This window comes from Protopterus annectens, chromosome 13.part0, assembly GCF_019279795.1.
Source record: "Protopterus annectens isolate FY-2018-M chromosome 13.part0, PAN1.0, whole genome shotgun sequence".
In the NCBI taxonomy this organism is placed as follows: Eukaryota; Metazoa; Chordata; order Ceratodontiformes; family Protopteridae; genus Protopterus; species Protopterus annectens.
The window spans coordinates 634017557-634044809 of NC_056747.1; the positions used below are offsets into that span (position 1 = coordinate 634017557).

At 43.5% G+C, this 27253-nt stretch overlaps 1 protein-coding gene across 2 annotated transcripts in view; it reads left to right on the forward strand.

Moving 5' to 3' along the window:
- Positions 1-27253, forward strand: part of NXN (nucleoredoxin) — a 1413319-nt gene that overhangs the window by 813324 nt on the left and 572742 nt on the right. For both annotated transcript variants that reach the window (XM_044054313.1, XM_044054314.1), the window contains one exon: positions 169-286. In XM_044054313.1, coding sequence (XP_043910248.1) covers positions 169-286 — 118 coding nt within the window. The remainder of the gene's footprint in view (positions 1-168; positions 287-27253) is intronic.

The window sequence follows — 27253 nt, forward strand, 5'->3', positions numbered from 1 at the left end:
GACTGCAGTCCCTTCTGTTACTGTCATACGTTTAAAATAAATTGCCAGCTTTGTGTTGAGACTCTGATGTAGATGTCATGTTTGTTTAATGTGTTATTAATTTCATATTTATTTGTTCTGTGTTATCCATTTTAAAATGCTGATCTAGTCTGTTTTTTTGTATTTCAGTTGAAGCTGTGGAACAGGTACAGAATTTCAAACATTCCATCGCTAGTATTTATAGACACTGCAACAGGGAAGATTGTGTGCCGGAATGGATTGCTTGTAATCAGAGATGACCCTGAAGGTAAGAAATAGATGTGCTGGAATCTGTATTTACAAAGTGGTGAAACAACCGACTAAGATTGTATTTCAGCACTTTTGTATGTGCTATATTCTCTATTAAAATAAAATGTTTGTTTAAAAAAAAAAAAAACTTTATTTCAGCACACTTAGCTCGGGGCAGTATATTTTAACTGCCAATTTTAATTACGAGTTGAATCCCTGCAGTATAAAACACAGACTTTAAAGTAAATGTTTGTCCTTGGATAATTTCATAACTTTCTAACCTTCACTTTAAATTAATTTACTCCTAGAACTTTTTTGTCAATGTGTTGCACCCTCCCCCATAAGAACAATGCATCAGAAGTCAGACGTCTGAACCCATGTTATTAAGCCTGCCCTACTTTCTATGGAGAGGATTCTTGTGTATATTTAAAGCTTGCTGGCAGGGCACTCCTTAGGCTTACCTCAAAGTATTCTAGAGAGATGCATTTTTACTGCTTTCAAGGAACAAATATGTGATACAGCAGATAAGTAAACTCAGCACTGCACTGAAAGGGCAGATAATGCATTCAGAGGTCATGCAAGCAGGGTAAGTTTGGCAGACACCTAGAGTAATTTCAAAGGGTCAGGCATGCACTGCATTTATGGTATATGTGTTTGCCGTACTATAAGAACAACAGTCAGTGCCAGTTATAGCAGTAGTGCCATGCAGATATGAAGATCAGGCTGTCTGTGCACGTTTGCTGTAATATTGTATTTGGTCTATCATGTTCTGTATTTGTGACGCAATCTCATATTGCAATCTCCCAGGTTTACAGTATGCATTTAGGATGGTATATCTGAAATATGAAGATCCATCCGCTTCATCTATCGGTATTAAAGTTAGCAGGACTTACTCAGCTTGTCATTTAAGTTTCCCAGGCTATTGACCCCCTCTCCCTTACCTACATAATGCTGTGCATGCAAGCTTCCTCTCCAGATCTCTTGTCATGTATAGCTGCTCACATCTAATAAATGACCCCAGGCTACCATTGGCATTTTTTTTTAAATATTTGACTGAAATATTATCCATGTCTTGCAGTGTATCTAATTTTCTCTTATTGTTTACTGATTTTCTTATGCTTTTCCAACTCTCTGGCCAGTACATTTTTTTGTTTTGTTTTCAGTCCACATTTCTAACTTTTCACCCATCACTATGACATAGTGATATGAAACTGTGACTGTGAACCAGGTGACCCCAATCTGAATAGTGGCTTCCATGTTGGAGTAACTTGGCAAGGGAGAGATGGAAATGAGCAACTAATGCTGGCCTACCTATCCTGATTTGGGGAGATATTGTTCCAACTGGCTGATTAGCACCTTGCAAGTTGAGACTTGCACTGTGACAAATCCAGCAAATATCCAGGATGTGAGTTTGGTGATGCCAAGTTGGTGATGGTAACATTCAACAAGCATGCAGGGGAGCACACATGGCCATTAGGAAGGCACTGCATCCCCTTCCACTAAAGCATATGTATGCATCAGGCACCTAGGGAGCATGTGCATGTATCAGACACCTGGGAGGAGAGTTTATTGCTTAATATGAAACACCCCATAAGGAAGTAGGTGTCCACAAAAACTGACAAGCCAAAAAAAAAAAGCCATAAAGATGAGAGTGGACTGTTGAGGATAAGAAATAAATTATGTATTGTTACTGTTAATGTATGAAGTCTAGGGTTTCTGGATAGAAGATATTCAAAAAGATTGAGAGAAATTAGAGAAAAGAAAAAAATATTTGCACAAGAAAAACTGTCGAAAGCTTCAAATGCAAATTTATGTTCATTAGTGCAACAGATTCATGAAAAACATTATATAGACCAAGAAATCTTAGGTCATTTAGAAAAAGAAACAACTGAGAAAGTGGGAAAATATAAATATAAAAACAAAACCTAGAGATTTTTGAAAGGTGTGAAAAAGAAACATGGACATGGGAAAGAAAGAAAGATGCGATATGGTGCAATATTTATGCAAAGGAGAGAGCCAAACTAATCAATACAAAAAAGCAGCTCCAAAGATATTTGAAGCTAAATATAGGCAAAGGAAGCCAGATATGGAACATTTCACAATCGAAGAAATAAGATCACGAAGGGGGAATGCAGAACAGAAGATTAGTAAAGTAGAAGTTAAACAAATAGATGTTGAAGGTATGGGATACCTGCAAAGTGAAGGATTTGGTGTAGAAAGTCTAACACGGGTTGTCACAACTTGATTGAATGAGTCCCCAAAGGAAGGAGAAATGGATGGAGCGGGAGACTAAAGAAATATGGACATGGAAGGAAAAAGAGATTGAATATGGTGCGATACTTACGCAAAGGATAAAGCAAAATTAATCAATACAAAAAAAGCAGCACCAAAGATATTTGAAGAGAAATACAAGCAAAGGCATCTGGATATAGAAAATTTAAAAGACAAAAAATAAGAAAGCAAAAGGGTTAAGTGGAGAAGATTAGTCATGGAGAAGTTAAAGAAACATTACTTGAAGTTATGGATTACTTGCAAAGTGAAGGATTTGGTGTAGAAAAACCAGCTGTGATAACGTCACAGTGTGATGGAACAATGAGGCCCCAAATTAAGGAGAAACACGTGGAATAGGAAATAACCGATCAGTTGCAACATGAAAATACTCTGGTGCCTTCAGTGGGAAGACACTGCAGAAGGTCATCTGGAGTTTCAGAGCAAGGGATAGAACAGGAAACTGTGGCAACTCTAATGCAGTCAGTTTTGTGGCCTGTGAGTTCCCATATGAAACAGCAACAGATGACGCAGGATGCACCTAAGGAGAGTATGTCACAAGAAGTTGTTCTGGAACTTTCTGTAGAATGGCCATAAGAAGCAGAGAATAAAGAATCTGCTCTCAGTTTAGAAGAAAAGCATCTACTGGAAGAGTTGCTTGATTTAATATAGATGGATAGACATATTAAAATTACAGAAAGTCAGTAAGACACAAAATGTTATATGTTTGATAATAGTCTCTCTTACTGTGTTGATTTGTTTTAACAGAAATTCATGTGATATCACAGAAGTAAATAGGATATATTACGGTACGACTAAATTAATAGCAGATAGTCTTACCACAAAAATACAGGGCAATAAGGAAAAGGAAGGTAAGAACTTAAATGCTGTCATGGAAGTATCGAATAGAGAAAACTATAAAGCAGTCAAGACAAGAAGTGTCAATTTTAGAGAAGTATAGAAGAGGGAACAGATCAACAAAAATACTTAGAAAGATAGATGTGATAAAAGCAACACAAAGTATTAGAACAGACCAGGCTCTGTAGTACACTATTGAAAATAATAAACTAAAGATTTCAGCACAGGCAGAAAAACTTAGAAGATATGCAGTTAAATATAAAGGAGAAGAACAAAATAAGCAGTTCATTGATGACCAAAAAAGGTTTTACAGAGAATTGGGAAACAAAACAAAAGGAGTAGAAACACCAGAAAAAAAAGAAATACGACCTTGTGGAACATAACAAAGAAACTGAATGGACTGAAGAAGTAAAAGAAACAGAAGCTCAACTGAACAGGATATGAAATGGGATGAAGTAACAACCAGCGAAATTGAAGCAAACTTAAGAAAAGCTCCTAAATGGAGCACCTAACGTCTGGCTAAAAGTATTAACATCTTTAAACAAATATTTAACCCTGAGTAAGATCTACTTATATGCGCACCCTGAACATGAACAGACACCAACCTGGTTAACAGGAAAAACGATACACCTCAAGAGTGAATCTGCAAGCCATTTTAGAAACTATAGATCAATAACTTAACTTCCAATGATTTATAAACTATATACTGGAATTGAAGTTGACAGAATTTATAGTCATTTAGACGAAAACTCAATCATGGCAATAGAACAAAGGGGTAACAAAAGAACGTCATGTAGAACAATGGATCATTTGCTAAAGTCATACTGGAGAACTGTAAAAAGGGTAAGAGTCTAAGTATGGCATGGATAGATTACAAATAAGTATTTGATAGCATCCCACATTTATGGGTAAAGGAGTGCCTACAGATGCACAAGATACACCCTACATTAATTAATTACAGTACAGTAGCCATGAAACAGTGGTAAACCACTTTTCAGCTAGGCCATGATAAAGGAAAAATTATCCCAGGGATAAAATTTCAAAGGAGGTTATTCCATGGTGACTGTCACTGCTGCTCTTCTGTCTTGCCCTTAACCCATTAAGCTGTCTACTTAACAGATAAGGTCATGGTTACAATTTGGCTCCCATACAACAACAAAGTGTAAAGACGTCACATCTCCTTTTTGTGGATGATTTAAAATTGTATAGTTCCTCAGATGAGCTGACAGCACAACTGGAAGTGGTCAAAATGTTCTCAGATGATAGAGTGCCGTTTGGTCTTGATAAATGTGCAAAAGCAACATTTGAAGCAGGAAATCTGCAACACCAAGAAAATATCCTGTCTGGGACAGGAATGTGATGTAAAGGAACTTGAGCAGATGGGAATGTCTAAACGTTTGGAAAATGATGAAGGATCTACAATAAAACGTGGAACAAATGCAGCAAAACTCAGTAAGGAATATTTTAGAAGATCTTTACTAGAGTACAATACTCCTTTCTGCATTTACCTCATCAGACACTTGCAGCAGCTGCAGAGACCACAGAGGTTTCTCACCAAGAAAATACAGGACCTCCAAACCATGACTTATGTGGATAGACTCAAAGTCCTGTCACTGTTCTCTGTATTGTATAGCCAGCTGAGAGGTGACTTGTGCCTGGCCTACATGGCAGTCTCTGACCCTGCCCTGCTAGAAATGCTGTACATCTGAAAGTCACTCGTTCTAGGAATCTTGATCTAGCCTGTGATATTAACAGAACACATTGGAGAGAGAGCTATGGGCAGCCACGGTGGTGCAGTGGTTAGCATTGTCACCTCACAGCAAGAGGTTCTCCGATTCGATCCTTGGCTGGGGTGCCTTCTGTGTGGAGTCTGCATGTCCTCCCTGTGGTCGCGTGGGTTTCCTCTGGGTGCTCCGGTTTCCTCCCACATCCAAAAGACATGCTGTAGGTGGATTGCACACTCCAAATTGGCCCTAGGTATGAGTGTGTGCCTTCTGTGGAATGTTGGGCACTGGTTTGGCAACTCGACACCGTAAAACTCCACTGCTAATCATGAGCGGACAGGTGATCCACTGTGGCAACCCCTAACCGGGAAAAGCCGAAAGAAGAAGAAGAAGAATTGGAGAGAGAGCTATATCTCCCAGAGATTGCTGCTACTGTGGAATAAACTTCCAATTCACGTGAAGCAGAGCTCCTCACTGACGTGCATCCTGTACAAATGGATGGGAGACTGCAAATTCACCCCCAAGGGTGGCACCTATGTCCCTCATAGACAGGGGTAGTCAATGTTTATCATAGACTCGCTCTGCAAATTATCTCCATACAAATCCAAATTACTTCCCTGCTTAGTTTAGCAGAATCATATCAGTATCAAGGAGGAATGGAAATCAAACCAGAAGTAGAAAAAAATCAGGCAGCAACTGAGTGTACTAAAAAACAAAAGAAAATATAAGGAGAAGGATCAGATGAGAAGGCAAAAATGTGGAAAAGACGTAAATGTAGTTGCAAATACAGAACATCCTTGAAACAACCTCAGGTTGATCAGGATCTGATACAGGAATAGTTAAGGAGTGGTGAATTTAAACCAAAACATGAAAGGTTAAAATTAGTGGCCCAGGATAGTGGACTACATCCATTTTGGTTTAAAAAGTCCATTGAACATTTGAGAAAAAACAGAGAAATGCAAGTTCTATAAAACAGAACTGGAAGTAGTCACACGTGGTTGATGGGTGTAATACTTTAATGGCAGAGGAAAGGCATAGTATTGTGGCAAAACATTGCATTGTGGATTGTGTAAACATTTCAATACTGATGTAGCAGAGAAACATTGAAAATATGAGCCAAAAACCATGATGGAGAATGATGAAGTTTATATCACATGGGATGACCCATTACCTCCAGTTCAGAAAATAGATGCAAGAGTAATCAGACATAGTAGTCCATGCAAAGAAGACAAAGGTAGCATTGTTCAGTTAAATTGCTACACCCAGTGATTGCACTGTCTTACTTAGAGAGAGAGAAATACTCATAAAATACCAGGACTTGCAGGCAGAAATGAGAAGACTGTAGAACGATACACACACAGTTCCAGTAGTAGTAGAAGCAGTGGGTCTCATAAAAAATTATTTACAGTCTTCTTTAGATATGCTACCAGTACATTTAACTCCACATGAGATATGGAAGAAGTCAGTCCTTGGCACATTGCGGGTGCCACGAAGAGCACATTTGCCTAACGTCAAAGATTGAAACTATACTAATTTCATCAGCTTTAAACATACTTTGACTTAAGAAATGGGTTCATTCCCATTATGGTACTAGAAGCTCAGTTGACTTACAGAAATTAAACAGATACCATAAATGATATTGGCTGCAAAGAAGGGAGGTGTCACTGTGTAGTTTCCTAGCCTGGAGATTATTAGTGTCGGTCCTGAAATATGGATGGCCTCAATTTGGAAATCAATGTCAGATCCTCAGGATCATTGAGATGAGGACATCCTTCTCCTGGCAGCAGATGAATAGGACAGTATCAGTAGGGGTACAAACTCCTCCAAGACTGTCTGGATGTTGTTCTGTTCCATACAGCTGTTGCTGGGTTCAGGTAGGCCCCTTGCATCAAGAAAGAAGTAATCGTGTGGAGTCCTTGGAGAGATACTATCTTTGGGCGATTAAGTATCTGTGAGCAATCAGGATATTCCCATGAGTGAGAATTGCAATAGTAAAGCTACCTGAACATTTACATTTATGCCAAGTTCCTAACACAACTATACTTTGTCCTAGATGTACACAAACAGCAAAGTTGATATTTGCACAGAGTCAAAGATATGAGAATGTCCAGTCAGTTATTTCTTTTGGTGCAGGAAAGGAAGACGAGGTAGTGTCAAAAGAAATGATCAGTGAATATTTAGCACATTGTAAAATGTTCTGATACATGTCTCAAGGTAATGAAATGGCAGTCTCTCTTGAAGCTTATAGTACTAGGGCCGTAACCACAAATATAGCCAGCCTTAAGGGGCCAACACACAAGCTGTTTTGGAAGCAGCTCTTTCAGTATCTAGCATCTGTTCCCACCCTTTCAAAATATTATAAGCTTGGACATTGTTTCTAGGGCTAAAACTGGGTTCACTGCAACAGTATTACTGGGTATGCTACAACTCAGCAACCTCTTGTGTATGAGCTCTGGTAATCTTCCCAGAAGTCTGCATGACATCATCAGTGCCTCAACAAGTAGTACATTCACCTTTGGAGCTGAAAGAGTAAAAAGCTGTATGTTCTTGTGCTACTCCAAATGATTGGATTCATTTCAAATTGCTGGCACTGCAGTGTAGCGGGGGGGGGGGGGTGCACTTCCCTTTGAATGAGATGTTAAGCTGAGGTCCCATCTGCTTGAGTTAGTGGTAGCTCATATGGATGAAAAAGATCCCACAGCTCTTAACAAAAAAAAAAGAGAGAGAGTGAGTAGAAGTGCCTTGGCCAAATTTCCCGTATTAGTATAATTGCCACCTCTGGTCTCCCCAAAAAGAAGACACTATCCCAGTGCGAGTAACCCAGTCATCAAGGGATAAAAAAACAAACAAATAGTGATATATGCAATGAACATAGGACATTTATTGAAGAATTTGCCACAGCAGTGAATATTAAAGTTGATCACTGTTGCAGTACAGTTTCCCTTCCACCATCCCCTCTCCCTCCTTTATTTCAATGTTGGGTATCTTGATATGAGGGGAGAACCCTATTCTTAGTCCTTCCACTATCCTTTCTCTCTTTCAGGACCGTCATCCTACTCAAGTCTGAGTAGGAGTTGGGGAGCCCATTGTTCACCATCTCCCCTTAATTTATTGCAGGAGGGTATTCTTCTGCAACTCCCTTGTATTTCCGTGGACTGTTGTGCTTTTGCTTTCACAATTCGTATTCCAGTTTACTGTGGAAAAAAAATCTCTACTATGGTGTGTACAATTACTCATTTTATACTGTGACAGTGTCCTGACATCCCAGAAGGAAGTGTGTCCTTCATCATCGGAGAGAGAAGGGTTCTTTGCTTTAGAAGTTGTCGGACTTTTGGTCTTTCTCTAGGGAAATTCCCAGTAATCAAGACTACTGCAGCCATGATCTATTCAAACATCTACTGTTATGTCAAGCTCCTACACAACTGGATTTTCTAATATTATCCCATGTTTACATTTTTTGGGCACTTCAGTTAAAAATTATTTTTTAAACATTGTTGCTTACTTGCTTTACTTAGATTTGCAAAGCAGATTTTGTGCCGCATATTCTGTGTATATGTGTATGTGTATATATATATATATATATATATATATATATATATATATATATATGTATATATATATATGTTTATATATATATAGAGAGAGAGATGCATAGATATCTATACCCATATCTCTCTCTCTGTCTCTCTCTCTCTCTCTCTATATATATATAATACATATATATATATATATATATATAGGGTCTATATCACGTTGTCGAACTCTTAAAACTTTTAAAAGTTCAAACGTTTCAATGGAGATCTCCGTACAGTGTGGAATGGGAAGATGTTCTTTGTGTTTCACTGTTGCAGTCATCACACTTGAGTTATCTACCTGCAGGTAGCCCTCAGTCGGCCTGAATACCAGAGACTTAGTATTTCTGCTTTGGTTGCTGTCGCTCCAGGACTGACGTCAAGTCGTCAGGGGTACAAAAACAGGCAGCCGACGCCATTACACCAGTCTTTCTTGCTGAGGATCCTGAAGCAGAAGCAGTTTGAACAAGTGCCGGTCGGCCACTACCAAACTTTTCATTTCCAAATTGAATCATCCTGAAGTCTTCTAAAGCTAAGTACCCCATTGGGGATCCTTTTTTCTTGCTCAAACTGATGTCAGAAAAAGTTAACAATTGTCTCGCCTGTGGAAAGCAAATACCACACCAAGATTTCCATTCTTAATGCATCACCTGTTTAGGCCCAGACCACGACGTACCTCACTGTCGGTTTTGTGCCTTGATCAATGCCCGAACTATTCATTGTCAGGTCCTTTTTGTTCCTAAATACTTTCGTTCTTGATCTCCGTATTCAGAAATGGCTTCGGTAAGCCATCCGACTACTGATCTTCTGAAAAAACATAAGGATAAAGACAGAGACAGACCACACAGGTCCAAAACTACCGACGATGCTTCCGTTATGCTATTCGCCAGTTCGCCAGTACTCAGTGAGGCGTTTTTGCAGCCCCTGATGCCCACTTAAGTGGATTCACAGGCCTCTACCAAGACCCGTTCGGAGTCCAGTATGCCACGAGACTCTTCTTTGACCACGGAACCTGCGGATGCCTCTACCTTGGATGGGTCTGGAGCCGCTGAGCAGGCACCGGCGTCAGAGGAAGTTCTTTGCTCTACTGATATTTGACACAAACCAACAACTTCTTTTGCGTCTTCAGTTCTGTCTAAAACTATCGTGTTTCTAGGGCCAGGAGTAGGAGCTACGCCTAAAAAACTGATGAGCCAAACTCGAGCACCTGCTTCCTTGCCACAACATCAAATGCTTAAAATGGCAGAAGACCTTATCATGCTGATTAGGGGAAGCCAGCCTTCCCCTGCTAAGAGAAAGAGATATGTCCCCAGCAGTTTTAAAAGACCAAGAGTCCGATGACTCTGAGGTATCTGGTTATGAAGACATGCCTTTATCTGCTTATCCATTCCCTCTGCTTCTCCTCCAGAGGATTTTTTCTTTTGACGAAACCTTACGTACTTTAAGAGAACATTTCCACTGGGAATGCCAAGACTATCCTCAGTCCAAAAATAGACTCAGAGAATTTCTAGATTTGCCACAACATAGGCCTTTAGCAATAGCCCCCAGTCCTGGATGTTGTGGATGATGTCTTTATGGAATCCAGTCTAACTCCTGATATTTTACCCTCTGCTCCTAGGAAACCAGACAGGTACTACAAAGTTCATGACTCTCTCAAATTCCTTTTCAAAAATCCTACTGTTGACCCAGAGGTCATCTCCCAGGGGCCTAAAGGTATCAAAGCAACTACATCTAAGAGTCCCACCCCTTCAGACAGGGATTCCAGAGCTTTAGACAGATGAGGTAAAAAAGGATACACCTTTGCAACTCTCGCCATTAGGGCTTTGAATTGTCAGTTTCACATGCTGAAGTACCAACAACATATTATGGAACTTATTTAGCAAAAATTAGCTACCTTTACAAACTGTGTAGAAAATAAAGAATTACAAGAGCTTATACATTCTGTAAGCCAAATCAGCAAGCATACTTTGTAATGTGGCTTTGATGCCCTAGGGCAGCAGTCACTGGTTCTGTACTGAGAAGGCATGCTTGGCTTAAGGAGCAGACCTTGCCAGACCATGTCAAATCAAAATTACTAGACGCTCCTTTGAATAAGGACAATCTGTTTGGTACCAAAGCAGAAGAGGTTCTTAAAAAGATGGAAGAAAAAGCTAAATCTATGCAGACAGTCAAACATTTCTTGCAAGTACAACCTCCTAGATTCAGTAGGCATTGTCCCTCGAAGCATTGGTCCTTTTCAGCCCCCTTAAGGCCATCTCAACCCCACTCGCCACCTCTGCCCAACTGCTTGTGCCCCAGGAGGAAAACTTGCCCATCATGCAAAAACTGGACTTCCATCACCAAAGACCAATGGGTCCTCAACACTGTATCCCAGGGGTACAAATTTTACTTCCACTCACTGCCAACCCCAAAAGGGTTCCCAGACCTTCCTCCAAACCAGTGGGCAGAGGCACAAAACCAAGTTCGATCCCTGCTCTCCATAAGGGCAATTCAACCTATTCATGCAGAACAGATAGGTCAAGGGTTCTATTCCAGACTTTTCCTGGTACCCAAAAAAGAGGGCACTTGGCGCCCAATCCTAGATCTTTCCATTCTAAGCACCTTCCTGATGGTACCAAAATTCAAAATACTCTTCCTTTAGCAGCTTCTTCCTATGCTGACCAAATATGCCTGGTTAGCCACTCTAGACCTAAAAGAAGCCTGTCTGCACATCCCTATCAGGGACTCATTGCAGGAAATGCCAATACTTCAGGGCAGGATCTATGCATCATCAATTCTCTGCACTTCCCTTTGGCTTATCCACTTCTCCCAGAGTATTCACAAAATGCCTGGCTCCAGCCATTGCCAACTGCAGACAGAGAAAATTTCAAATTTACCCGTACTTGGACGACTGCTTGATTCAGGCAGACAGTCAGGAAATGCTGTTGCAGCACCTGACATTTGTAAAAAAAACCTTCTAACCTCCCTGGGGTGCACTATCAATGAAAAGAAATCAAAACTAGTCCCCAGTCAAAAGATGGTACTCCTGGGAGCAAGCTTGGACACAGCATCCCAGATGGAATTCCTTACTGCAGAAAAACAAGCCTATCTGTCAGGCTACTTCACTCAAATGGCCACCAGAACCCAGCTATCTGTAAGGAAAATCCTGCAGGCCCCTAGGGTTCATGGCCTCTTGCACCCCACCAATTCCATATGCCAGACTGCATATGAGGAAACGTCAATGGTACTTAAAAAAATCTTTGGTGCCAACATTCTTAGGATCTGGAAACTGTCATTCCTATCATACCTTGTCTAAGGACAGAGTTTCTTTGGTGGGCAACAGCATGCAACCGGTACAAGGGACTTCCTTTTACTCATCCCCATGCTGCCCAGACCCTAACCACAGACCAATCAGACTATGCCTGGGGGGCACACCTGGATGACAAGTGCATTCAGGGCCACTGGAGCCCAAGTCAAATTCATATGCACATCAAAAAGAGATGCTAGCTGTTCAGCACGCTCTAACAGCTTTCAGATCCCTACTCTCACCAGGATGCCTGCTAATAAAAACAGACAACACCACAGTTATGTGGTACATCAACAAGCAGGGGGGAACCCGATCTTACCCACTCTGCAGACTAGCCATGGCCCTGTTGAACACAGCCTTGGACATGCAGGTCCATCTGCAAGCTCAATTCCTGCCAGGCAAACAAAACTCACTGGCAGATGACTTAAGCAGAAATCTCCTAGACCCACACAAGTGGCAATTAGAGCCCAGCACCTTCAGCCTTCTGATACAGAAATGGGAGACCCCAGAGGTGGATCTCTTTTCCTCCTCCTGCAATCACCAGCTCAGCAAATTCTGCACCAGGACACCTCACAGGGCTTGGAAAGTGGATGCCCTATCCTTCCAGTGGGTAAATCTCTCAATCTTTACATTTCCCCCTCTGCCCCTTCTCTCAAGAATATTGCTCAAGATAAGACGGGACAGACCAAGGGCAATCCTGATTGTCCCGGACTGGCCACTCCAACACTGGTACCCACTACTGCGCAGCCTGTCACCGGTGCCAACCTGGCACCTACCCCAGTGCCCAACCTTCCTCACTCAGCATGGTGGACAGATCTTGCATCTGCAACTGCAAACCCTGAATCTTGCAGCCTGGCTTATTCCTTGAATTCTCTTCCAGTGACCAGCCTAAGCAAGCAGGTGCTGGACGTCATTCTTGAAGCCAGAAGACCTAGTGCAAGGAAATCCTATGCTGATAAGTGGAAATGGTATTGACTCTGGATTCGATCTAAAGGAGAGGACACAACTTTGCCCTCCGTACCTCTAATCCTGGACTACTTAGCAGATCTACTCCACAGAGACTTATCCTTCTCCTCCATTAAGATTCATGTCTCTACCATCTCGGCTCATTACAGCACTGAGCCACCCCTCTTCTCTCACCCTTTCATCAAACAGTTCCTGAGTGGGGCAAACAACTTAAGGCCACCAAGGAGAGCACCCACTCCTGCTTGAGACCTTAACTTTGTACTGGAAAAGCTCACGCTATCCCTTTTTGAGCCTGCAGTGTCAACAGAGTTAAAATTCCTCTCTTGGAAAGCAGCATTGCTTCTGGCCATCACTTCAGCTAGAAGAGTGTCTGAGCTATAAGCACTTCTTATGGCTGTGGAACCCTTCATTATTTTTCATGCCGACAGGGTCTCCCTTAGGACTAATCCTTCCTTTATGCCTAAAGTGGTGTCCAGTGTGGCTCTCAACCAATATATCCATTTGCCAACATTCTTCCCTAATCCTCAAAATAAAGGGGAAAGAATCCTGCACTCTTTGGATGTGCACAGACAGCTCAGATTCTACCTGGATAGGACTAAGCCCTTCAGGAAATCTGAGCAGTTATTACTCAGATGTCCTTCAAGGATGTATCTTCAGTCATCACATATGGGTTGTCCTGCCTCAGGCAGCCCTTCGGTCGGCCGGATTCCAAAGTCTGGGTCCGGCGTCAGCTGATGTCGCCCTTTCCCCGACGTCAGAGCGCCTGGGGTATAAAAGCATCAGCCGACGCCATCTTCCTCAGTCTTTCTTGCTGCGTGGTGCCTGAAGCAGAAGCAGTTCGCAAGTGCCGGTTGGCCAGCTCCTGTAATTCAGCTAAACCGAAGACTTCAAAAGCTAAGTACCCCGTTGGGGACTCTTTCTTGCCTCAGCCGATGTCAAATAAAATTAATAATTGCTTAACTTGTGGGAAACAAATACCTCATAAGGATTTCCACTCTTACTGCCTACCTTGCCTAGGCCCAGACCACGACGTCTCGGCCTGTTCCGCCTGTGCTTCCTTCAACCGACGCACTCTAAGACGTCTGTCGGAGTTTGCAGAGGAATTTTTTGGGGCTAGTTTTGCTTACAAAATGCCGTCGGAGACTCCGACTTTACATTTAATAAAGAAACGGAAGGACAAGGACCGACACACGCGGTCCGCGGTTTCGGCTGAAACCACGGCCAGGCCTACCGCGAGTGTCTCGGTCTCGGCTGAAACCGAGTCCTTGGTACTTCCGTCCACCGAAACCGTACAACCGACAACCTCGGCCCCGGAGGCCACTACTGTATCGGTTGTTGAATCTCCATTGGAATCTGATGTCCAGGAACCTTCCAACACCATTCACTTAGACAAAACTACACCAGCATGTGGTGCAGCCAGGCCTCTTGCATCCATGTCTATTAAGGCATTCTCTAGGGCTAAAGCTGCTAAACTCTTAAAATCTATACCTCCCAGGGTTATCCCTCAGGGACTCACTACAGGTTCTCAGATCCTTAGTCTAGCAGAGGACCTTATTTCATTAATTAGGGGCTCTCAACCTCATCCGGACAGGGGCTCCCAACCTCCTACAGAAAAAAGGCCCAGGGTTGAGCCCTCTTATCCCCTCTCCTCAGATGAGGCCTCTGATGGCTCTGCTCTCTTGGACTTCCAGGAGGAGGCTTTTTCGGCCTACGAGGATTCTGATGCAGAGGAATCTATCCCTTCGGCCTCCCCTCCTGAAGAACTGTCTTTTGGGGAAACTCTGCACACTATGAGGGAGCATTTCCAATGGCAGGGCCAGGAATTCTCTGATTCCAGGAAGAGATTAAGGACCTTTTTGCATTTGCCTCAGCATAGACCTTTGGCCATTTCCTCTGTTTTGAATGTCATTGATGATGTGTACTCTGAGTCTAGCACAACCCCTGACACTCTCCCTCCGGCCCCTGCCAAACCCGATAGGTACTACAGGGTCCCTGAATCACATCTTTTCCTTTACAAGGCCCACTCTGCTGATCCAGAAACTATTTCCCAGGGCCCTAAAGGGGTTGCAGCTGTCACTACAAAAAATCCACTCCCCTCTGAAAGGGAGTCCAGGGCTTTAGAGCGATGGGGTAAAAAAGTGTATACTTCTGCTACCCTTTCTATGAGGGCTTTAAACTGTCAATTTCATATGATACAGTACCAAGAGTATTTGTTAGATGAATTGCATAAGAAACTGTCTTCACCTGAACCCAACCCCTAGATCGCAAATCACTTCAGGATCTGGTACATAACTCTCAAAAGGTTAGCAACCATTTCTTGCAGTGTGGTTATGATGCATTGGAAGCTTCATGTAGGTCAGCTATGACAGGTGCAGTCATACGTAGGCATGCTTGGCTGAAGGAACAATCTCTGCCAGACCATGTTAAAGCAAAGCTTCTGGATGCTCCACTGGAAAAGCAAAAGTTATTTGGCTCCACTGCTCAGGAGGTCTTAAAGAAATTTGAAGAAAAGGCAAAATCTGTAGAAACAGTCAAAGATTTTATGCAAGTCCAACCACCAAGATTCAGCAGAAATTGGCCTTCCAAGAACTGGTCCTTTCCAGACACAGACAGATTTCAGAGAGGCAAGAACAGGCGTGCCAGAGGTAGAGGGCAAGCTAGAGGCTCCTACAGAGGACGTCAGTGGCAGCCTCCCAACCAGAGAGTTAGTGCAGGGCCTACAACTGCTGCACAAGGACAGACTCAATGACTTTACTTTGACACCGCCAACCAGGGCTCAATTGGAAGCACCTTTGGGCGGAAAGCTTTCCTTATTTTCAGAAAATTGGCACATTATTACAAGGGACAAATGGACACTACAAGTAATAGACAAAGTATACAGGTTCCATTTCCACACATTACCGAAAAGAAAAGGCATGCCAGGCCTGCCACCAAATCAAAGGGCAGAGGCTTTGAAACAAATCTCCAACTTAATGAAAATGAAAGCAATAGAAAAGGTACCTCTCTCAGAACAAGGCCAAGGATTTTATTCCAGACTCTTCCTTGTTCCAAGAAAAGAAAAGCAATGGAGACCTATTCTCGACTTGTCCGCACTAAATACTTATCTCATTGTGCCAAAATTCAAAATGCTGACTCTACAGCAACTCCTTCCCATGCTGGGCAAGGGGTCTTGGCTGGTAACTCTGGACCTCAAGGAGGCATACCTGCATGTCCCTATCAGACAAAGCTGCAGAAGACACCTCAGATTTCTTGCAGGTTCAGAGCATTATCAATTCTCAGCATTGCCCTTTGGCTTATCTACTGTGCCCAGAGTATTCACGAAATGCCTGGCATCAGTAATTGCACACTGCAGACTTCAGGGGATGCAAATATACCCGTATCTGGATGACTGCCTTATACAAGCGGACAGCCAACAAATTTTGGTAAAACACTTGAATTATGCCATCTACCTTCTTCAGGCCTTGGGATATACAGTCAACATTCACAAGTCAAGACTTGTACCATCCCAAAGAATAACCTTTCTGGGTGCGGATCTAGACACAACCACCCAAATGGCTTTCCTCACAGAGGAAAAACAAAATCAACTACCGGATTACTTCAAAAACCTGTCAAGACAAACTCAGCTGACTGCAAGGAAAATCCTGCAGGCCCTGGGTTACATGGCTTCTTGCATTCTTCTGATTCCTCAAGCAAGGCTACATATGAGGAAACTACAATGGTACCTAAGGAGTTTCTGGACTCAGCACAGTCACAGCTTGGGAACTTTGATACCACTCATCCCATGCCTTCAAAGGGAATTTCTGTGGTGGGCTCAAGCAAGCCAGTCAAACAGGGGTTTTCCCTTCAGCAAACCAATAGCCAGACAAACCATTACAACGGACGCTTCAGACCATGGATGGGGAGCACACATGGAGGGAAGATGCATTCAAGGACTATGGTCACAAAAAGAGCTATGCATGCACATAAACCAAAAGGAAATGCTGGCAGTGATACATGCAATCGAGGCCTTCAAGTTATTTCTACATCAAGGCCACCTGCTAATAAGGACAGACAACACTACAGTTATGTGGTACATAAACAAGCAAGGAGGCACCCATTCCTACCCTCTTTGCAGACTGGCAATTAATCTATGGGAACTTCCCTTGACACTCAGTACACAGCTGCAATCCCAGTTTGTACCAGGAAAGGACAATGTACTGGCGGACATCTTAAGCAGGAACATCATGGATGCACACGAATGGATGCTGCACCCAGACATCTTCCATCAGATAACACAATCATGGGGGAGACCGGACATAGACCTCTTTGCCTAACCACACAATCATCAGCTGGAGAAATTCTGCTCAAGGACATACCACCCACAAGCATGGAAAGTGGACGCCCTCTCTTTCAGCTGGATAACTCTAACAGTGTATGCATTCCCACCTCTTCCATTAATGACCAAGGTCTTACTGAAGATCAGGGCAGAGCAGCCAAGAGTCATTCTGATAGCTCCGGACTGGCCAAGACAGCACTGGTACCCATATGCATATATATATATATATATATATATATATATATATATATATATATATATATATATATATATATATATATATATATGCATATATATATATATATATATATATATATATATATATATATATATATATATGCATATATATATATATATATATATATATATATATATGCATATATATATATATATATATATATATATATATGCATATATATATATATATATATAAAAACGGACGGGCATACTTACGCGAAAGTGCTTTTCACCGAAGGAGCACTTTTGCATAAGTATGCATGTTGCCAAGGCTGTACTAAGGTGCGGGTAAGGGAAATTTCCCTTTTCCCCACTGTAGTGCGGTCTCGGAGGGAGAATATTAATGTAGGGGGGTGTGGGAGGCACAGCCCCCCTGCTAAAATGTAAATATAGTGTTTTATTTATTTTTTTTTGTAACACACTTTAACGAAAACGCTTTTTCGATAAAAGCGCTTTCGTTAAAGTGTGTTTGGTTGTTCTGCATTCGAGCAAACGTCCTAGATCCATATATATATATATATATATATATATATATATATATATATATATTATTTGTTTTTTGTCTTTCGGCTTTTCCCGGTTAGGGGTCGCCACAACGGAACTCCGGTCCGCTAATGATTGGCAGTAGATTTTTACGTGCTGGCTTGCCGGGCCTAACGCACAACCTTCAACGAAGGAACGCCCATTCACGCATGTTGCCACACAGAAGACGCTCTGAGAATCAAACGGGCAACGTCTAACTGTGAGGCATCCTATTTATCTTTGTGGTGAGGTATAAATCTCTAGAGCTTCTGGCTTTTGGGGATTTGTTTTTTTTTTTTTAGGTGGAGCAGGTCCATCATTTCTGGGTTGGACATGGCCTTGTATGTCAGGCAGAGATCACCTCTGAGTAAGCGGTATGCAACCGAGTACAGCTGGAGTTTCTTCAGTCGGGCTGCATAGGGCATATGTTTGAGTCCAGTAATCCCCTTGGTGAGGTACTTCTGTGGCCTTTCCAGCTGTTGTAGATGTCTTATAAGGTACATCCCAAATGGGGCGTTGTACTCTATGATGGGTCTGATGAGTGATGAGTAGAGGGGCACAATAACTTCTTTTGTTCTTGATATGAACCCTTTTGTTATTAGGCGATCCACATAGAAGGATTTTCTAACCACCTTGGCAATATGATTATCAAAGGAGAGATTACTAACTACTTGGGTCCCCAAATCCCTTATTGCATTTTCTGTATTTGGTAGTTCGCGGGTACTTTGTTTTTTCCAAAGGGGATGACTATGCACTTTTTGGCATTTAGCTTGAGGCCATGATTTTGACACCAGGTATCCGTCTTAGTGAGACCCTTCTGGAGGATGTCTGTATCAGCTGGAGAGTCAGTTATGGCCCCCAGTTTGCAGTCGTCTGTGCTTGCCTGTACCTCTGAGAAGTATATACAGAACAGGAGTTGTCCCAGGACTGAGCCCTGGGGGACGCAACTTGTAACTGGTTTAGAGTCAGACCTAGACCCTGCAACTCTCACCGTGCGGGTTCTATCCGTGAGCCAATTGGCAGCCCATTTCGTGATGCAGGGGTTTATGTTCAGGCTGGTGAGCTTGTCTATAATACCAGAATGGGGAATGGTGTCGAAAGCCTTTGCAAGGTCTGGGTAGGCTGTGTGGACCTCCTTTCCCTCATCTAAAGCCTTGGTAACTGTCTCATTGAAGTCCTCCAGGTTTAGGAGGCATGATTTGCCCTTAACAAAGCCAAACTGGGCAGGGTCCAATGAACGTTCCCATTGTCTCTGTTAATGAATTCCATGATGATGTGCTCCATAACCTTGCAGACTAGGCTAGTCAGGCTTATAGGGCAATAGTTCCCGGGGTCCGTTGTGGCTCCTCCTTTGTGGAGCAGGATAAATGTTGCTGTGCACCACTCTATGGGTATGTAGCCTGTAGAGAGGCGGTGTTTGAACAGTGTGTTTAGATGAGGGGTTAGTTCATTTTGGAGCTCGTGTAAGGCAACCTGGGACATCATCTGGTCCCATTGAAGCTGTATTTTTGCTTTGGATAGGGCTGTTTTAACGTGTGTCAGTGATTGCCATGGGGAACTACATTCTTCTGGTATGGTTATGGGCCCTTTAGGTGGTGAGAAGGGGGTGATGTGTACACTAAACCTGTCTGCCAGAATGTTGGCAATATCAGTAGGTTCATTGTATTGTGTGCCATTCTGCACTAACTCAGAGCAGATCTGAGAGTTTCCACTTAGGTTCTTGACATAGCTAAAGAACGCTTTGTGGTTATCTTTGGAGTCCTTGGCAATTTTTCTTTCAAAGCTAGCCTTGGATGATTTTATGAGGGATCGTAGTTTCTTGCTGATACTGATCAGGGATGTCTTCCCTTCTTGGGATTTTACTCTTTTCTGCACTAGTTTCCTCCTTCTATTGTATAGCTTGTTTATGGCAGGGGTCCACCAGACTGGTTTCCTTTTCTTGGAGGAGTGAGTCTTGGTTTTGCTTGGGATAGCACGATCCATGCATTCTTGCAGGTGCTCATAGAGTGCCTTTGTAAGGGATTCAGCAGCTTGGACAGTGTTGCCCTTTAGCATGGGGGTTGTTAACCTTTCCACCTCGGTCTTAAGTAACACGAAGTTTGCTTTTGAAAAGTTTTTCACGGTGGTTTCCTTGATTGGGCTTGGGGGCGAAATGTGGATATCCAGAGTGATTAGTCTCTGGTCTGATCTAACCAGCGAGCGTTTGACCTCCACTGTAGAACACCAGTCACCCATGTTGGTGATGACCGGGTCCAATATGTTCTCACCTCTGGTGGGGGTGCTGACCAGTTGATCCAGGGAGTTTGAGTTTATAAATTCTAAGAAGCGTTGGGCAAGGGAGTTAGTACTTGAGTAGTTCTTTCAGTTAATGTTTGGGTAATTGAAATCACCCAATATCTGGGCATTTGGTAGGACCTTCATATTTTCCCTGTCTCCAGAAAAAGGAAATGGGGGTCCTGGATCATGGTGGGTGATCTGTAGCAAGCTACAATTTGAATTGCAGTTTTGCCCGTTGTTAGTTGCACATGGATGATCTATGAGGCGTTTTGCTGTGCCACTAACCTGGAGCTGTGGGTATCATTGATGAATATGATATACCCCCACCTTTTGTGTTTCGGTCCGGGTTCTGTGGCCGAAAAGTATATTATGAGTTATAGCCTGGTAGTGCTGCGGTGCTCTCTGGAGCCTTAAACCTGGTTTCTGGTACTGCACAGATATCGATGATGTCCATCGTGTTTCACTGCTGCAGTCATTACACTTGGGTTATCCTGCCGTCAGGCGGTCCCGCAGTCAGCCAGAGTTCCAAAGTCTTGGTCCGGCATCGGTTGCTGTCACCTCCTTCCTGACATCAGTGCATCAGGGGTATATAAGAAGCAGCCGACACCATTTTCTTCAGTCTTTCTTTCTGTGCTGTGCCCGAAGCAAAAGCAGTTCGCAAGTGCCGGTCGGCCAACTCCTGAGATATCAAATTCGATTTTCAGAACCGAAGTCTTCAATAAAGCTAAGTACCCCGTTGGGGAAACCTTTTCTTGCCTCAGACCGATGTCAGTAAAAGTTAATAATTGTATTTCTTGTGGGAAGCAAATACCTCATAAGGATTTTCATTCTTACTGTATTCCATGCCTAGGCCCAGATCACGACATCACTAGTTGTCGGTTTTGTGCTAGATTTAACAAATGCACTATTAAACGTCGGTTTGATTTTGCTCGCCATTACTTTGGCCGAAGGTTTAATTATACCATGCCATCGGAACAACTTACGACCGCAATTCACAAAAAACGCAAAGACAAGGATAAGGACAGGCATCCGAGGCCCAAAACTGACGACAAAGCCTCTTCTAGGCCAGTCGCCGGTTCTCAGTGAGGCGCTTTTGCAGCCCCTGACACCCGCTACCTCAGAGCCACAGGCCACTGCCGACTCCTATGTAGAAGTGCCTAGGCCTCTGGATACTCAAGGTGTTGGGCCTACGGAGACTAACCCTTCAGATGGGTCTGGAGCTGCTGAGCAGGCATCGGCTGGGTGTTTTCAGACCTTCACAACTTACCATTGCAACTACAGCCAAGTCTAAAACTACATTAAAGACAAAGAAGCAAGTACAGCATTCACCTGGACAGGCCTCCATGCCTAAAAAGCAGATGCTCCAAATGGCCGAAGACTTAATTACTCTGATCAGGGGTTCCCATCCCCCTCCTGACAAAAGGCTTAGGCAGGATACAGACTATGATTCCTCTGACCAGGTTTCTATTTATTCTGATTCCTCTTCAGACCAGGGATACTCTTTACCCCCCTATGAGGGCTCAGATGCTGAATAATCAATTCCTTCAGCCTCTCCTCCTGAGGAAACTTTACATACGATGTGGGAGCATTTCCATTGGGAGGGCCAGGATTACTCAGAATCCAAGAAAAGGCTCAGAGACTTTCTTTTATTGGCTCAGCACAGGCCCCTTGCTATTCTGCCAGTGTTGGATATTGTGGATGATGTGTTCTCTGAATCCAGTTTAAATCCTGATTCTTTACCCCCTGCTCCAGTCAAGCCAGACAGGTACTACAGAGTCCCTGACTCTCAGAAATTTCTTTATAAAAACCCTGTTGCTGACCCAGAACCTATTTCCCAGGGTCCCAAAGGGGTAAAGGCTTCCACGGCTAAAAATCCAGATGTTCATCGTGCATACAGCTGCAGTCATAACAGATGGGTTTTCCTGCCGTCAGGCGGGTCCTCGGTCGGCCGAATTCCAAAGTCTAGGTCCGGCGTCGGTTGTCGTCGCTTCTTCCCTGATGTCAGTGCGACAGGGGTATAAAAGAACCAGCCGACGCCATTTTCTTCAGTCTTTCTTGCCGCGCGGTGCCCGAAGCAGAAGCAGTTCCCAAGTGCCGGTCGGTCAGCTCCTGAGATTACGAATATTTTGCAACCGAAGTCTTCTTGAAACCTAAGTACCCCGTTGGGGAAACTTTTCTTGCCTCAGACCGATGTCAGACAAAGTTAATAATTATATTTCATGTGGGAAGCAAATACCGCATAAGGATTTTCATTCCCTCTGCATTCCTTGCTTAGGCCCAGACCACGATGTCTCGGCCTGTCGTTTTTGTGCTACATTCAACAGACGCACCATTAAGCGTCGGGCGGAGTTCGCCCAACACTATTTTGGCAAAAAATTTAATTACATTATGTCGTCGGATACTCCGACTCCAGTTTTGAGTAAAAGACGCAAAGATAAGGACCGACATACGAGGTCCGCGGTTTCTACCGACACCACGCCAAAGCCGACTACAGGTGGTCCGGTTCTCAGTGAGGTGCCTACGCAGCCCCTGACTACCGACTACACTTCATTGGCAGTGTCTACTGTACCCGAGGTCGCAGGCTCTTCGGCCCACACCCCGACTACCGATACCGAAGCCACTCTTGGCGGTGAAACTCAGAGTTTAGACAGGTCTGCCACCTCTCAAGGTGTCTTCAGGCCTTCCTCTTCTTTTTCCATCAAGGCTTTCACTAAGTCTAAAGCAGCCATGCATACTAAGAGACAAGCTCCACAGGGCCCTTCTCAAGGCCCCATGCCTAAAAAGCAGATGCTCAAAATGGCTAAGGGTTTGATTACTCTTATCAGGGGTTCTCAACCCCCCCCCCCCGGACAAAAGGCCCAGAGTGGAGGAAGAATCCCCCTCCTTGGACCAGGCCTCCATTATTTCAGAACATTCTGATGACCAGGAACATTCATACTCCCCTTTTGAAGATTCTGATGCAGAGGAGTCCATTCCCTCCGTCTCCCCCCCTGAGGATTACTCTTTCGGGGAAACCTTGCATACCTTGAGGGAACACTTCCACTGGGAAGGCCAAGAGTATTCAGACTCCAAGAAAAGGCTTAGGGATTTTCTCTTGCTCCCTCAGCACAGGCCTCTGGCTATACCTCCTGTCTTAGACATTCTAGATGATGTGTATTCGGAGGCCTGCCTTAACGCAGACTCTTTACCTCCAGCCCCAGTCAAGCCTGACTGGTATTACCGGGTTCCTGACTCACACCAATTCCTATACAAAGGCCATGCGACTAACCCAGAAACTATCTCACAGGACCCCAAGGGAATTAAGGTCTCCACTGCTAAAAATCCATTACCTTCAGAGAGAGATTCCAGAGCTTTAGAAAGGTGGGGGAAAAAGGTATACACCTCGGCCACCTTAACCATGAGGGCATTAAACTGCCAGTTCCATATGTTAAAGTACCAACAGTTTCTGTTATCACAGTTGAGAAGCAAAATGTCACAACCTGAACAACCATACTTGAAGGAGTTGCAGGATTTGATGCATAGTGCAGAACAAGTGGGTAAACATACCTTGCAATGTGGTTTTGATGCTTTAGAGGCCTCATGTAGAGCTGCTGTTACAGGATCAGTCATACGTAGACATGCCTGGCTCAAGGAGCAAACCTTACCGGATCATGTCAAAGCTACATTACTAGATGCCCCTCTGCAAAAAGATGTATTATTTGGTATTAAAGCTGAGGAGGTATTAAAGAAAATGGAGGAAAAGGCTAAATCAATGCAAACAGTGAAGGATTTCCTACAGGTACAACCTCCACGTCTCGGTAGAAATTGGCCTTCCAAAAATTGGTCCTTTCCAACCACGGACAGACCCCAAAGAGGTAGATACAGGTGCCCGAGGGGCAGAGGGCAATCTCAAGGATCGTTTAGAGGCAGACAATGGCAAGCTCCTACACAAAGAGGTGGTGAGGATAGTTCACAGCCATTCAGAAAGCAGACCCAATGACTTTCCCCTTTGCATGCCAAGCAAGGCTCAAATGGCAGCACCTTTAGGCAGAAAACTGGCATTATTTTCCTAAAATTGGCATATTGTCACAAAAGACAAATGGATCCTGGACATTATAAACAGAGGCTACAGATTCCATTTTCACACCCTTCCAAAAATGAGAGGCATGCCAAACCTGCCACACAATCAAAGGGCAGAGGCACAAAAACAAATTTCAGATCTCATTGACATGAAAGCTATTCAAGAGTTACCTACACAAGAACAAGGTCAAGGTTTTTACTTCAGACTATTCCTGGTACCAAGGAAGGGAAAAGATTGGAGACCTATTTTGGACCTATCCATCCTAAACACATTTTTACTCGTGCCAAAATTCAAGATGCTCACATTACAGCAGCTTCTTCCCATGCTGGGCAAGGAGTCTTGGCTGGTAACATTGGACCTCAAGGAGGCATACCTGCATGTCCCAATCAGACAAGATTGCAGAAGATACCTCAGATTTCTTGCAGGTTCAACCCATTATCAATTCTCTGTATTGCCCTTTGGCTTATCTACTGCGCCCAGAGTATTCACGAAATGCCTGGCATCAGTAATTGCCTACTGCAGACTTCAAGGGATACAAATATACCCATATTTGGACGACTGCCTGATCCAAGCGGACAGCAAGCACATACTTCTGAAACATCTGGCTTTTGTAATAATGTTGTTGAATTCTCTGGGATACACAGTCAACAAAAAGAAATCAAGGCTAATACCCTCTCAAACAATAATTTTCCTGGGTGCCAACTTGGACACAAACACCCAGATGGCCTACCTCATGCCAGAGAAACAGGGACAACTAACTCAATACTTCAGACAACTAGCAAATTTCACCAGGCTGACTGAAAGGAAAATCCTGCAGGCTCTGGGATTCATGGCATCTTGCATCCTACTAATCCCATGTGCAAAGCTGCATATGAGGAAACTTCAATGGTATCTGAAAAACCTATGGTCTCAACACAGCCACAGTTTGGAAACAATAATACCACTGATTCCATGTCTTCAAAAGGAATTTCTGTGGTGGGCTCAAGCATGCCAAAGAAACACAGGTCTCCCATTCTGCAAGCCTCAAGCAAATCAAGTTATCACAACAGATGCCTCGGACTACGCCTGGGGGGGCGCACATGACAGATCGGTGCATTCAGGGCAAATGGTCCCAAAAAAAAAAGCACCTACACATCAATCAAAAGGAAATGCTAGCAGTAATAAATGCTATTATAGCTTTCAAAGACCTTCTGCATCCAGGTCAACTATTGATAAGGACAGACAACACCACAGTGATGTGGTACATAAACAAACAGGGAGGAACCCATTCATACCCCCTATGCAGGCTGGCCATGTCTCTTTGGAACATGGCTCTGGAATTACAAATCGAACTTCAAGCACAGTACTTGCCAGGCAAGGAAAACACGCTGGCAGACAACCTAAGCAGAAATATGACAGATCCATACGAATGGAAGTTGCATCCTCAAGTTTTTACAGAGATAATTCAAACATGGGGAAGGCCAGACATAGATCTCTTTGCCTCCCACAAAAATCACCAATTGACAAAATTCTGCTCAAGGACCTTACATCCACAGGCCTGGAGAGTGGACGCACTCTCTTTCAGTTGGACAACAATGACAGTTTATGCCTTTCCACCTCTTCCTCTGCTGCCCAAAGTTCTATTAAAAACCAGAGCAGACAGACCAAAGATGACTCTCATTGCTCCAGACTGGCCAAGACAACACTGGTACCCACTCCTGAGGAGCCTGACATATTCCCCACCATGAACCCTACCTCTAATGCCTCTTCTTCTGACTCAGCACAGCTTCAAAACTCTTCACAGTCAGCTGAAAACACTCAATCTGACCGCATGGAAGATTCCTTAACTTCACAACAGACCCTACTCTCCAAGGAGGTGCAGGATGTCATTTTGGAGGCCAGAAGGCCTTCTACTAGAAAAGCTTACTCCGCAAAATGGAAACGGTTTTGTGACTGGAATGAGAAAAAGGGCCAGAATCCTGGAATACTGAATTTACCTCAAATATTACAGTATCTAGCTGAGATGCTAAGCAGCGGACTTTCATTCTCCTCCATCAAAATCCATGCCTCAGCCATTTCTGCAGAATACAACACTGATCCTCCTTTATTCTCTCAACCCCTCTTAAGACAGTTCCTCAGAGGGGCTAAGAATATAAAACCCCCAATGAAACCAATACCTACTTGGGACCTCAATTTCATTCTAGAAAAACTGACCTTGCCTCCTTTTGAGCCAGCTGCCTCAACAGAATTGCAATATTTGTCCTGGAAAACAGCCTTTCTTCTGGCTATCACCTCAGCTCGCAGGGTATCGGAACTACAAGCCCTCATGGCTGTGCAGCCTTTCATCATTTTCCATCAGGACAGAGTTTCCTTACGAACCAATCCATCCTTTATGCCAAAGGTGGTATCCAGGGTAGCTTTGAATCAGGCTATCCACTTACCTACCTTTTACCCTAATCCTCAAAACAAAGGGGAGAGACTACTACATTCCTTGGACATCCACAGACAGCTGCGTTATTATTTGGACAGAACAAAGCCTTTCAGAAAATCAGAACAACTCTTTGTGTCCTTTGCTACAGGAGCTCAAGGGAAGCCAATTTCCAAACAGACAATCTCAAAATGGATAGCCCACTGCATACGCTTTTGTTACTCTTTTCATGGTAAAACTGTACCTGCAGGCATCAGATCTCACTCCACAAGGGCCACATCTACCTCTGCAGCCTTCCTCAGAGGGGTTCCTACCAAAGATATTTTGGAAGCAGCCACTTGGAGTTCTGTGCATACCTTCTCCAAGCACTATCACCTACCATTATACTCCAAAACTAGATCAGGCTTTGCCACTGCAGTCTTACAGGGCATCCTGGCTCCACCTAGTTCCACCTAGTGCCTACCACCCCTTTTTTAGCTTTGAGATTCTACCCA